Source organism: Macrobrachium nipponense, chromosome 14, assembly GCF_015104395.2.
Source record: "Macrobrachium nipponense isolate FS-2020 chromosome 14, ASM1510439v2, whole genome shotgun sequence".
In the NCBI taxonomy this organism is placed as follows: Eukaryota; Metazoa; Arthropoda; class Malacostraca; order Decapoda; family Palaemonidae; genus Macrobrachium; species Macrobrachium nipponense.
In genome coordinates, this window is record NC_087207.1 from 54,304,148 (window position 1) to 54,319,147 (window position 15,000).

The 15,000-nt window shown below is 37.5% G+C and overlaps 1 protein-coding gene across 1 annotated transcript in view; it reads right to left on the reverse strand.

Moving 5' to 3' along the window:
• Positions 1–2,890, reverse strand: part of LOC135226507 (uncharacterized) — an 8,608-nt gene extending 5,718 nt beyond the window's left edge. Inside the window, exons 1-2 of the mRNA XM_064266126.1 lie at positions 2,554–2,890; positions 1–1,076 (exon numbers count right to left, since the gene is read on the reverse strand). The exon at positions 1–1,076 is cut by the window's left edge and continues 1,573 nt beyond it. Coding sequence (XP_064122196.1) covers positions 1–858 — 858 coding nt within the window. The 5' untranslated portion in view covers positions 859–1,076; positions 2,554–2,890. The remainder of the gene's footprint in view (positions 1,077–2,553) is intronic.
• Positions 2,891–15,000: the final 12,110 nt, after the last annotated feature.

Here is a 15,000-nt window from a genome sequence, read left to right on the forward strand (position 1 = left end):
AGAGATAATGACGACTTTGGGGTCGTTTCCCGATGGGTCTTTAACTTCCAGGATTCCATTTTGACCAACAGTAATAGCTCCACTGCCATGAAGACCCCAGTGAAACTCCTTACTTTCCGCCAACTTGGCGCAGACCATGAAGGCACACGGATATTTGATACTAAACTGAGCTAGCCAGTCGAAGGGGGAAATCTGACAGAGGTTGATGTAAAGAGACAAGAGTTCTTTCCGAGAAAGTTGTTGTATGTATTCAGAGAGCTTCTCCCCAAACGCGTCTATTTCCTCCTGAATTTTTTGCAAGTCTTCCGGGATTGAGGGATCATATTTCTCACGGATCTTTCCAAACAGCTTTGGAATGGCATCTTGGATCTCCTTTTCGAGTAGAACAATTTCCGCAGCATGACTCGAAAAGACAGATTTGGCTTCGTGAAGAGTTTCCTGGAGCATTCCTTGAAAGTCAGAGAGCTTGCTTATTAAGGCTGGGACCGTCATCATCTGCACTTCATGGCTAACAAAGTTCCTCTCATCTTTTATTTTTTTCACTAGAGCTTTAAGTTCATCACTAGGGTCCTTTACTCCCTTTTGCCAAAGAGCCTGGCATACTTTATTCATCAGCGTGATGTCCAAATCTTTTGGATGCTTGTCGGTCAGGTTTTTGACATCCTGGGCATTGAAAGGAAATCTGTTAAGTTGCACTCCGTTGTCGACGAGAATCTCGGAGATTTTCTTGCTTTGTCCATCGAGAAAAGAGAAACGGTATATTATGAACAGCACCTTCTGTCCCCAGTGTGTCACAAAATGATAATATCTTAAGTCTGTAAGTACTTCTGGAGAAATACTTGGTCCTGACGATGCCATGTTAGAGATTAATACTGAGATGCCATGACACAATATAGTAATTATAATCCGCACTTGTTCATCTGTATTTTCTCAGGATTCAATGGCACTAGCATTGGAAGATCTTTTTCTTATGAATGACCACCGTCCTACACAAAACTTTCAAAGATGCTGCTGAGTATGTTATTTCACAAAGGGCGCAAAATATCGAGCTGTAAAACTTTGCCTCAGACACAAACCTGTAAAAATAAGACAAGTAATGAGAGCGGAAACCACAGACAGATAAACATTAGCAACCATGATAACACCAAAAGCGTTGTTAATAATAACCGCAGTGCTATGTGGGCATGTTTTTTCTGTTGTGCAATTGCTATTCAAGTCAGTAATCTTCTTTGCAGAATGTCTTCTTAGTTGGGAAAAACTCTCAATCGCGAGAGTATATATAATGTTTTAAGGGGTCCACAATAACCCTTAGAACAATGTCTTCTTATTTAGACTCTGAATCAATCTATACACTGCGGCTTTTCCTCGTCAGGCAAGGCAAGCTTCCCTGGAATAAGGACATAACATTCGCGTTCCTCACCAACCTGCAGCATCTTTTAGTACTACATGCGGACTTAGCGGCTACGCTTACAATTTGAAGATGACATCATCGGGGTGCTGAATAAAAAGAATTCTACTCGAAAAGCCTGCCTGAGGAGGAAAAGAAGTGTAGACTGATTTTCAGTCTAAACATAGATAGTCTCTGCAAATAATGCCTTTGACTTCGATAGGAATACACACATACACACAGACACACAAACACACACACACACACACATATATATATATATATATAGTATATATATATATATATATATATATATAGAGAGAGAGAGAGAGAGAGAGAGAGAGAGAGAGAGAGAGAGAGAGAGAGAGAGAGAGAATTTCACGAACCAAAATGATTTCGGCCTAAAAAGAAACATAAGAAAAGAAAGCCAAAAAACTATAGATTTAAGCATAAAATCAAGAATGGCCGGTATATTCTAAATGGACTTTTTTTTTTTTTTCTTTTTGTCCCATAACCAGTTACTGAACAACGGGATTCCAAGCAATGCCTTGGGCACACTCCCTCACTTTTTCTTTAATTCTCGTGTGTTTTATGGTTCTTAGAATATAATGAAAAACAAATAGTTTCAGTGCAACTTATATATATTTATACCAAAAAACAAAGGTGAATACCAACTGTTCTTCGCCAGCGAACAATAATGCAATCATCCAGTGAAAGCGAAAGTAGTCAGTAGTAATATAGAATCAGGAGCAGACGCCATGTATATTATCTGTAGAACGGATATGATTCAATCGTTATTCTGGGATACATTACCTGTAGCGCCATCTATTGAGATTTAGTCGAAGTTATGCGTTTTTCAAGTACAGGTAGGCAGTTACTGGGAAATGTAAGAATGTAATGTATTAATTGTGAGGGTCAAGACGAATTATCACTGTTCGTGAGTCTCACCCTTGCACTGCAAGCACTGGATATCACTTGGAAATGTTTGGACACGATAAACTTTGAAGAAATTAAAATAAAAACAAGAATTATACCGGGCAATTTGGGCACATATCCTTGCAAGTTACTTTATCGCATTTTTTTCTTCTTCTTCTTATCAGTTATTTCTGTCGGTATCGCTCGTTTATATTAACGGTCATTATTCCAAAGGAGGATCTGTTACTTACTTTGCTTACGTGGTTAAAAACTGGGACGGGTAGCTACACAAATGTCCAGCGCTGGCCTCCACCGTACTGACACATCAACAAAGATAACGGTAGACCGAGGCACCAAGTAGTCGAGTGTCGTCATTCGTTAGGTTCTTATACTATATGGAACTGTTCCGTGAACGACAACTTTGAGCAGTTTTTCGGTCCCTGTAGGCAAAGTGTCCTGTATTATCAATAATAACAACGAGTGATTGATGGCCTGCTATCAAAAATTTCTGCCGTGATTTCATCGATTGCCATTTTTTCAAAGCATTTGTTTGTCGCTGGGAATTTCACCCTCGGCACTGCGGCTGCGCTCAGAACGTTTCGCGACCAACTGGCTTTGTACGAAACCTTAGTATCCTGTTTACTCCTTGATAACTCGGCTGAGAACTAGAAATTGTATTAAAGTTTTCTTTTCTGGCAGTCATTTTTCATGTTTTCGTACATGTTCCTCAGTCCAACATCAGATGATCTGCAATTTAAGGAATTTACTAGAAAGCGTTGTATATTTTGGACTCCGATTTATATTCCAGAGGGAAGAGGCTGTCCATGGAAGGATAACATTCAACTTTTTTTTTCTGAACATGAGAAGAGAGAGAGAGAAGCCCTGAAAATGGTAATAGACATTGGCAGTTAACTGCTGCAAAATCATGTAAAGCCAAAGTGAAAACAACCTCATGCTGACAGTTCACACGTGGTAAGTAAAACCTCGACCGCTCCGATCTCATTTAATACGCTTATATAAAAAGAAAAAAAGGAAGGGGGCCCGTGCATTACACGGCGGGAGCCTCACCAATGTAATTCCGAATCAGTGGTGGCATCGTGCTGGCGTGCTCTTCCAACCTCATCCAAAACTGACAAACGGGGAAAAAGGACCGGACATCATTCAAGAACAGTTACATGCATTGCCTTTGCCTCAAAAAGTCTGTTGTTAGCACTGAAACCAAGCTTAAGCCCAACCCCCCCCCCCCCACCCCCCCCCACCCCCGCCCTTGTCTATTGCTTTACCCCTCCCCCATCCCCCAAAACCAACCCCTCTCGTGCGCATACATACATCCCGTCCCTCCATTGTGTTTTATAATTAAGAGAAACTGGACGAAGATGGGGCGTTATGTTTTGGGATGGGAATAACAGCTTGCCTTGTGGTCTTCCACTGGAGTAAGTCTTCATGAACTCATTTAATTTAATTTTCATTTCCATTAAAAGAAAAGGTGTTAATTTCTTTATCAATAACTTTACTTTAGATTTTGTGATTTAGTAATTAATGATTATTAATTATTTCTAATTATAAGTGTTATTTTTTCCCCGTATTTCGCAAATGCGACAAGAGTTTCCCTCCACTTTTTTTCCGCCTAAATGTTAGCCGTTAGGCTAATGCGCTTCTGTCCGGGTTACTGTGCACATGTGACAATTTAGGGGATGTTCGTGGGTCCCGATAGTGGCGAGCACTGCCATTCTGTATTGGTTATACTATGTAATTAAGTGTACTTATTTTCCTGAAGACGACAAACCAGCTAATTATCTTGTAGGTATTTCTACAGAAGCAGTCCGCACGGACGGCAAGGAACGTAACCGCGGATACGACATCCACTAGGGATTGGGGCGTCCAATGTATTTCGCCGTGTTTAGTACTGGCCCTAGGGGGTTAATTACAGTCGTCCGAATAAATATTACTTAAAATTCTTGTTCAATAGGTAAAACTGCATAGAAAAACCGCAACTGTCATAGTCTAGGCCGCCGCGGATAAGTACCCTAGATCTACCATCTTGTATAAGTTAATTTGCATATTTGGCCAAATGTGTGAAGGGGTTATATAAGAATGCTAGGTTAGTTCTCGTGTCTGCGTTTGGCAACTACCAACAAGTTTTAAGGTAAACATAAGTTGATATCTTGTTTGTAATAAAATTCCAGTGCCTAAAATTCCTACCGTTTTTGCCTTCTTAATGAAAATTATGTGCAGTGGACCATTTTAGGCAATCAGAGCATTTAATTTCACCACAGTAATCATTTTTTCTGGTGCTTTCGAACCGGATCCGCGATCGTCATAGCCTATCCTTTCCTGGTTCTTGGTTCTCGTTTGCGTAAACCATTCGGCGATTATTATCGTTACGGCAGAGCCCAACCTTGTTTACATTCATATAGGCTAGGCTACGATTTTGTTATTATTCGGATTCAGTCATAACTTGTGTTTGCCTAGCATATCCTTTCAGTAACTTGGAAGTTAGCCCAATTTTACAACTTTTCAGTAACTTTGAAGTTAGCCCAATTTTACAACTTTTCTGTAACTTTGAAGTTAGCCCAATTTTACAACTTTTCAGTAACTTGGAAGTTAGCCCGATTTTATTCTTTAGTATTTTCGTCTCCAATTTTCAGACCTACCTAATAATTTTATATATAGTCGGCTCATTATATTTATGCAAACTGCAAAGAAATTTGTTACATTATTACTGTAAGGCATATTTATTTGTTTTCCGGGTTGTATTGAGAAGACAAAATTTTGAGAATTTGGGTATTAGGTAACCATTTTGGAATTTGTTAACCCTTAAACACCGAATGGACGCATTAAACGTCGAGTCAAAATGTCTCCCGTATGCCGAATGGACGTACCATACGTCGACTCAAAAACGTTTTTTTTTAAATTCGCGGAAAAATACTTATAAGCCTACCAACCGAAAACTTTTGAATCACGCGCCTTGGGGGATGCTGGGGGTTCACGGATCAAGGTGTTGTTATGTTTACAATCGTTACGCAGGCGCGCAAGCGTGAATTTCTTTCTTGCCGCTACTAAAAGTATCTGTGACACATCTCGGAAATTATTTCGTCACTTTGACATAATTTTTGTACCATTTTAAATTAGCCGTTACATGGAGTATTATATATGAAAATGTGCGCATTTGTATGTAGAATACATTAAAAAAAAATACTCATGATTGTAGCTTTTATCAGTTTTGAGATATTTTCATATAAATAACGATAAGTGCAAAAATTTCAACCTTTGGTCAACTTTGACTCTACCGAAATGGTTGAAAAACGCAATTGTAAGCTAAAACTCTTATATTTTAGTAATATTCAATCATTTACCTTAATTTTGCAACCAATTGGAAGTCTCTAGCACAATATTTCGATTTATGGTGAATTTATGAAAAAACTTTTTCCTTACGTCCACTTTGCGGTAACTCTTCCGAAAAAAATCATACATGCGATTGTGGTAATGTTTGCACCATTTTAAAATTAGCCGTTACATAAAGTTTTATATATGGAAATGTGCGCAATTTCATGCACAATACAATTAAAAATAACCCATGGTTGTAGCGTTTATCAATTTTGAAATATTTTCATATAAATAATGATAAGTGACAAATTTTCAACCTTCGGTCAACTTTGACTCTACCGAAATGGTCGAAAAACGCAATTGTAAGCTTAAAACGCTTATATTCTAGTCAATATTCAAGCATTTACCTTCATTTTGCAACAAATTGGAAGTCTCTAGCACAATATTTCGATTTATGATGAATTGATGAAAAAAAATAACATTTTCTTTACTCCCGTCCGACGCTGGTAACCTTTCTCTTCCGAAAAAATCATACGTGCGATTGTGGTAATGTTTGCACCATTTCATGTAGAATACAACAAAAAATAATTGAAGGTTGTAGCTTTTCTCATTTTCGAAATATTTGCATATAAATCACGATAAATAAAAAAAAACCACGTTCGGTCAACTTTGACTCTACCGAAATGGTCGAAAAACGCAATTGTAAGCTAAAACTCTTACAGTCTAGTAATATTCAGTCATTTATCTTCATCTTGAAACAAATTCGAAGTCTCTAGCACAATATTTAGATTTATGGTGAATTTAAAAAAAAACTTTCTTTCCCTCCGCGCGCGGATTCTCCGCCACAAATCTCCGAAATAGTACGTCCCATTCTCGGAATATTTGCCTCCGTGTGTTTATTAGGCATTTATTTCATAGAGTTTTATATATGAAAATGTGCGCAATTCATGTAGAATCAAACGAAAAATATTTGAAGGTTGTAGCTTTTCTTATTTCCGAAATAATTGCATATAAAAAAATTCGACATTCGGTCAACTTTAACTCGTCAGATATGGTCGAAAATTGCAATTGTAAGCTAATACTCTTACAGTATAGTAATATTCAATCATTTGTCTTCATTTTGAAATAAATTGAAAGTCTCTTGTACAATATTTAGATTTATGGTGAATTTTTGAAAAAAATATTTGTTTACGTCCGCGCGTTACGAATTCATGCATTATTTTGTGATAATATTTTCTCTGTGTTGCTTTTATCGTTTTACAATGTGTTATATACCAAAATGATTTCAATTTAGTGTACATTACAACGAAAAAAAAGTAACTTGTTACCTTTAATCGTTTTGTGCACAGCGCGATTTGAATACAATTATATATGAAATTTCGTTTCATATATCGCATTATTTATATATGATAATGATAATTTTTTTCGTTTCTGATGGTTGCATACTAAACTTCAGCCAATGACAAAAAAAGGAGCCAAAAATGAACTCTTAATCTTGTAAACTAAGCGCGCTGTGATTTAAAAAAAAAAAAAATTTTCCGCTTCCGCGCTCACTCTGAAAACCTCCAGCACACGGGGAGAATTTTTTTTTTACCGCTTCGGCGTTTAAGGGTTAACATTTATTTCCAAGTTAGTGTATTTGTGTATTACAGTTTATTTAGGGTGGCCTAGTGAGTTTGAGCCTATCCTTATTTGAACTATGTTGTCAGCTGCACATTTATTTGTAGAATTTGGATTTGGCTTTTAGCCCATTTTGACTGTATGGTCAGTCTTTTGCTGTTGGCTTTGCTAGCCTAAGGATTTTGGCTTTGTAACAGCCTTTGGATTTGGCTTTTAGACCATTTTGACTGTATAGTCAGTCTTTTGCTGTTGGCTTTTTTAACCTTGTGGTTTGGCTATTTGTAACAGCCTTTGTATTTAGCTTTTAGCCCATTTTGACTGTATGGTCACCTTTGCTGTTGGCTTTGTTAGCCTTTTGGTTTGGCTTGTTTAGCCTCTTGGTTTTGCCTACTGATTTGACTATTTTACAGCTAGCAATTTGCTGTTGCTAACAAGTATCTGAAATTTATTTATGATCCATATTGAAGTTACAATTTGCTAGTGAATCATATTTCGTTAAGTTGTATCATGGCAAATTTCAAGATTACTGATCGCTCGCTTAATGGGTTCAAGGGAGCTGTTACTAGAGCGCTACATAGTGCTACAGCAGCTATTGGTGTAGCTAGTCCAACTTTGATGGCTGTAAAATCCAACATGGAAACGTTACAAAAGCGTTGGAACAAATATTTAGAGGTATGGGATCAATATATCTGAAAGAAAGAGATTCTTTGAGTGATGATGAGTTTGATGCACTTGAGAAGAATCATGCTCAATATGAAGTTTTGTATTATACAGAGACCAATAAATTATTAGATGTTTTAGATCAACTACAGAGTGCAGTTCCTGGACTTTCCAATCCTGTTCCAACACAACAGAGTGCCAGGGTACGTTTACCTGAAGTAAAGATTAACAGCTTTGATAGAAGGGTAGAAGAATGGCAAACTTGTTGGGACAGTTTCCGTTCGTTAGTTCATGATTGTAAGGATATGGACAAGGTATTGAAAATGACATACCTTAAGTCATGTTTGAAAGGTAAAGCATTGTTAGTTGTCTCAGGATTTCTGGTCACAGACCAAGACTATGATGATACTATTGCAGCTTTGCAAGATAGATTTGCTAACCCAGAGAAGGTAAAACAAACAGTAGTGCTGCAGTTGTTCAATATGGTTAAGCCTAAGAATACTGCTAAGGAATTGGAGTAGTTTAAGCTGGATTTTGAAACAATTATGAAGACTCTTCAGCACTGTTACTGATTTACAGACTTCCCATTGGCTTATTGCTGTTCTGTTACAGAGCAAGTTGCCTACAGAGGCAGAGATGTTAATTTTTCAGAAATTTCAGATTAAATATTTTACAGTTGATCAAATCAGCACAGGTCTTGCCGACCACCTTGAATTTCGTGATAGGATGCCAAACAGTGGCAAATTACAGTCTGATAGTGATAAATTTCCACAGGATAGTGACAAATCTCAAGTTAGAGATAAAGTGAAATCCTCCAACCAGACACGGCAGGTATTTACAGATAAGACTCAGATTGGAACTTATTCAATTGAAGCAACATCTTCTAAAAACCAATGTTTATTGTGTTCACCAGATAGTCACAGAGCCAGGCGATGCTCAAAGTATGCTGATGCAACTTCCCGAAGAAGTATGCTGATAGATATGGGACGGTGTTCTAGATGTTTAAGAAATAAACATAATGGCAGGTGTTTGCAGCCTGTTACATGCTTTGTCTGCAATAAGACTAATCATAATGAAGTTTTTAGCTACAGCAATTTTGGAGGCAAGTTGTAAAGTGAGGTGAAATCAGATGGTTCTGTAAAGTCAGATAAGCAAGTTAACAGTACTATAAACATTGAAGTTAAGAGTGTAGTTTCAAGTACAAAGAGTGCTGGGTCCAAATATTCTTCTGCTTTAGCTACGGCTCAGGTCAAGGTATCTGATAATTCTAAGTCACAGTATGTTCGCTGCTTTTTCGATCCTGGATCGCAGATTTCATTTATTACTTCCAAGTTAGTGACGGCACTACAGCTAAAGACTGTTGAGAGTCAACAACTTGTTTTGCAAGGTTTTCAGTCCCAGCCAAAAGAGAGGGGCAATTTGATATTGTGACACCTCTAGTTTCTTTAGGTAGGACGATTAAGATGAGAGTTATAATTGTGGATGAGCTCCCAGGTAGTATTTCTGCGCCAGGCATGCATAAGGTTTATCGAATGCTACAGGGTAAAGGGACTAAAACTGCAGATTAAATTTCATCTGACTCTGTCTCAGGGATTGAATTAATGGTGGGTTCTGATTATTTTGCTGATTTTGTTGGTGGTGTTACCAAGTATGAAGGTGTTAGATTGTTTGAGACACCTGGTGGTTACATTCCATATGGTAAGATTTCCTCACAATTATCCAATAACCTTTAAACTTCCGTTAAGACAAATGTTGTTTGCAGATTAACTGCTAATATTTCTCCTCTTCATGTTAGTGATTTGATTGAAGAGAATAATGAACAAGTTCATAAATTATGGGAATTAGAATCGATAAGAATCAATCCAACTGCCCCATCTGTAGAAGATGATTGTGTCTACAAAAGGTATGTCAATAGTGTTGAGTATCAAAATGGACAGTATTTTGTTCGTCTTCCCTGGAAAGAAAATTGCCCTCTTTTGCCCAACAACTATAGAATGGCTTTAGGTCAAGTGTATACATTAAGGAAAAATTTATCTAAGGTTCCTGGACGTTTGGATGCATAACATAATAATAGCCAGGATCAGTTAAAACAGAAATTTATTGGGAAAGTTCCTGATGCAGTAGCTGCTGCTAATACACATTATATTCCAAATCATGGGGTGCTTAAAGATTCAGACACTACCCCCTTAAGGATAGTGTATCATTGCAGTGCTCGAGATGGAAAGAATAATCCTTCTCTCAATGATTGTTTAATCAAGGGACCCTCCCTGACAGAGAAGTTAGGTGATATTTTGTAAATGTTTAGAGTCAATGAATTTGCATTTTGTGCAGATATTAGCAAGGCCTTTTTGCGGGTAGGCCTGCAGAATGTTGATCAAGATTTTGTCAGGTTTCTGTGGTTCCGAGATCCTCAGAACCCAGAAGCAGGTTTAGGCACTTATAAATTTGCTAGTGTGCTGTTTGGTAGCACATCACCTCCATTTTTGTTGATGGCAACACTTGACTCATTTGAGTAGGTCAGGTAGCCCCTTTAAGAATTTGATTGCCAAATCCTTTTATGTTGCAAATGTTCAGGGTAGTATGTCTAATGAAATAGAATTGTTAGAATTTTATTCTGAGGCTAACAAGCAACTGAGGAGTGCCAATTTGCCACTCAGGACTTGGGTAACTAACAATGAGAAACTTAAAACTAAAATTGAAGAAGATAACAGTGGTTATGTTGTTCTTACCACTACTTCAGTTCTTGGATTGAATTGGGATGTCAACTCAGACATGCTTAGTCTGAAGTCGGCAAAAATATTTGTACCTGAAGTGATTAATCACAAAACGCAATTTACTTAGTTTGGTAACCGTTTTTGATCCACTGGGATTCCCTTGTCCAGTAATCATAAGGGGTAAAATCCTTATTCAAGCTGCTTGGAGGACTAATGTCTCCTGGAATGATCCATTAGATGAAGAATTTTTAAGTAGTTGGATGGAATTGTATGAAGAGTTCAAGGCACTTAGTGAATTTTCAGTACCTCGCAAAGTTGCAACTCAAGGAGTAAACTATGTTTTGCACATATTTTGTGACAGCTCGACCAAAGCTTATGGTTGTGCAGCCTATTTGGTAGGAAATGGAGAAAGTAATCTTGTTATGGCAAAAGCTGAGGTTGCTCCCTTAAAACAAAAACTCTTCCACAATTGGAACTGACATCAATTTGGTTAGGAACTAAATTAGCCAACTACATTCACAAAATTTTAAGTGATATTAATATTTCAAGAACTGTGATTTGGTCTGATAATGAGGCTGCTATTCAGTGGGTCAGAAATGATAATTGCAAAATTACTTATGTCAAGAACAGGGTGGCTGAGATCAGAGAAGTGTCAGCCAATTATCAAATATTTCATGTATCTACTGGAGAAAATCCTGCTGACTTAGTGACTAGTGGAGTTGAAGTTAAAGACTTAGTGTCAAATTTTTTATGGTTTAAAGGTCCTTCTTGGCTACCATGTGAAAGTTTGGGGCCAAGTCAAAAGGATGAAGTTGTAGTTTATGAGATAACAGCGGAGAGACAAATTGATCCAGTTAAGGTTGAATGTTTGTTTTGAAGTTAAAGAATGTTCTTCTCTGGAGAAGATTTTCATGATAACAAAATATGTATTTCAGTTTCTGAAAAAATTGTTACCCAAGGTATCACCAAATCGAGTTTCAAAGATAACTTTACCAGATCCAGCAGTTTATTGGCTGAGATATTATCAACTTACTAAGTTTAAAGAAACTTTTTCTTGGCTGTTTTATTCTGTGAATCCTGATCCTATTGAATTTAAGAGCTTGTATGATCTTTTGCAGAAACCACAAAGCTTGTCTGTTGAATGTTCTGATTTGATTAAGGACTTAGGTCTGTATTTTGATCCATCCATTTGACTGCTGAGGTCAAGAGGTCACCTCCAGCATGCTGAGATTGCTGTGAATTCCAAATACCCTGTACTAGTTCCTCCGGGAGAACATTTAACTAACCTTTTCATTTTAAAGGTACATCAGTGTAATTTACATGGAGGAGTACAGGAAACTTGCTACTATTCATCAACAACTTTGGATTCCCAAGGGAAGGCAAGCAGTATGCAAAGTGATTAGAAAATGTGTTCTCTGTAGGAAAGTTGAAGGTAAACCCTGTTTACCCTGGTCCCCTGTCTTTACCTTTACATAGAGTTGTTTTGAACAGACCATTTGAGAAAGTAGGTGTTGATTATTCTGGGCCTATTGCCATTACAAAGACTGAAGATAATAAACCAAGGAAGGTTTATATCTGCTTGTTTACTTGTACAGCTACAAGAGCAGTTCACTTAGATGTGGCTTTAGATATGACAGCAGAATCATTCTTATTCATTTTTCGTAGGTTTTGTGGCACCTGGTCTGGTCCTAAACAAATAATTTCAGATAATGGGACAAACTTTAAAGCAACTGCCAAGTTTCTTGAGGAAATATGTAGTGATACTCAAATACGAGAATATTTTAGTAATCGTGGTATTGTTTGGAAATTCAGCGCTCCCAGAGCACCTTGGCAAGGTGGCTTCTATGAGAGGATGATTAAGGTTGTTAAGAATTGTTTGCGAAAGGTTTTGTATCATAAGAGAGTCAGTTTAGATGAACTTTTGACTGTGGTTGTTGAGATTCAATCTTGTGTTAATAATAGACCGCTCACTTATGTCAACAGTGATAGGATGTCTCCAGAACCCTTGTCGCCTTCACATCTATATGGCAGATCGATTGAGGTTATGCCACCAGTAGTTTTAGAGGATGAATCTGATCCTACTTACATGGACCACAATCAATTGAATAAGCAATTTTCCTTATTGTCTTGTATCATTTCCAAGTTTGAGAAGGTCTGGAAGAAAGAATATATAATTTCCTTAAGAGAACGTCATTATGGTTCTGATAGAGCTAGGGAATTGAATAATCTTAAAGTTGGGGATGTTGTTTTGGTCCACGTTGAATCTCCAAGAAGTGAGTGGCCTTTAGGTAGAATTGTTGAACTTCGACCTGATTCAGGAGTCATACGTTCTGTAGATGTGTACTGCAAAGGTCATGTCAGTACACGAACAGTTGAAAAGCTTGTCCCATTAGAGGTTAGTGAACCAGTGAATGAGGAACTTATAGGTAATCTTGATGATAATGTGAACACTGATGTGCCTAGTTCTGAAATGACTCATCCCATGGTCAAATGATTGAAACACGTCCTCAACGTGCTAGTAAAACTAGAGCTACACTAGAGGAGAGAGCTCATAAAACAAGGAGCTCTGTAAGTTAAGTTTAATTATGTGAGAAATCGCCCTTTTTTTGTTGCTTAATTTTTTTTTTTTTTTTCTTTTTTGGCTTGGCCCGAAAATGACACATTTAATTTTCATTTCCATTAAAAGAAAAGGTGTTAATTTCTTTATCATTAACTTTACATTAGATTTTGTGATTTACTAATTAATGATTATTAATTATATTTAATTATAAGTGTTATTTTTTGCCCATATTTCGCAAATGCGACAAGAGTTTCCCTCCACTTTTTTTCCCACCTTAATGTTGGGCTGATGTGCTGCTGTCCGGGTTATTGTGCACACGTGACAATTTAGGCGAGCACTGCCATTCTGTATTGGTTATACTATGTAATTAAGTGTACTTATCTTCCTGAAGACAACGAACCAGCTAAGAATCTTATATAACTTAATTTGCATGTTTGGACAAATGTGTATAGGGGTTATATAAGAATGCTAGGTTAGTTCTCGTGTCTGCGTTTGGCAACTACCAACGAGTTTTAAGGTAAACATAAATTGATTTCTGGTTTGTAACAAAATTCCAGTGCCTAAAATTCCTACCGTTGCAGCCCACCCCCCCCCCCCCCCCCCTCTCTGCCACCACCACACGCAAACTCAAAAACTGGCCACCCACTCGTCCTTATGGAGGGAGACCATGACCTGAAGAAGAGAGCTCTTCTGTAGGTCTCGGGAGGGAACGGCCCCCCACCCCCAAATTATCCACCTTTCCTGCAGGACCCTCTTACATTCTATGAGCGTTCTAAGATTCCTCCTGTCTCCCCACCTTATTCATTCCATCCCCCCTCCCCCACAAAGCATAGGACACTCCCTTCTGTCCTAGTCAAGATACTATCCACTTTCTATACTAACAGGATCCCTAACCTCCTCGAGATTTTGCATCCCTCCCTCCTCCCTCCCTCTATTCTACTACTCTCCTGCCGTCCCGTCTATCCTTTTGTGAGATCCTCTGTCCCTTCTGCCTTCAATGGATGGTTGCACCATCACACTGTCCAGGATCTCTTTCGGGTCTTTTAACTACTGCAGGACCTCTTTCCCCATAACATTCTTGCCTAACTCTTCCATTGCAGACCACCTCTGATCTTTAACTAGTTACAAGGATTAGGATGTCTCAAAGCCTTCTTAGTCCATCCTAAGAGAGACATCGTGTGCTCAGTTATCTGTAGAAGCAGGTTTTACTGTTCATTCTTAGTGTCCTAATGATTTTGTCTAGCTTCCTTTTAAACTCTTCTACACTTGCTGTTTACAACTTCTGGTTGGCAGTATATTCCGCGTGCCACATGTCTTGTATGTAAAGAAGTTCCCACAATGGGATGTGTTGTATCTCTTCAGCTCTAGTATCCATCCATTATTTCTTGACTCTTCCTCCATAACATTCTTGCCTATCTCTTCAGAGAGAGAGAGACGAAATACTGGTATCTTTAGCTGAACAAGAGCCTTGGTCTGCTGGCATTAAACTATTGCCGCATCCACATTGCTAAAATAGATGGTGTTTACCAACACTTACCTTACTATCTTCACATAGTTGGAAGGGAGTTATTTTGTTTACCTTCACCATGCATTGTACTATATGCTTCAAATATTATATGGTGTTTAATATTTCAGGAAAAGGGACCTTTTGTTATATATATATATATATATATATATATATATATATAATATATATTATATATATATATATATATATATATATAATATATATATATATATATATATATATATTATATACTATATATATATATATACATATACATATACATATATATATATATATATATATATAATAT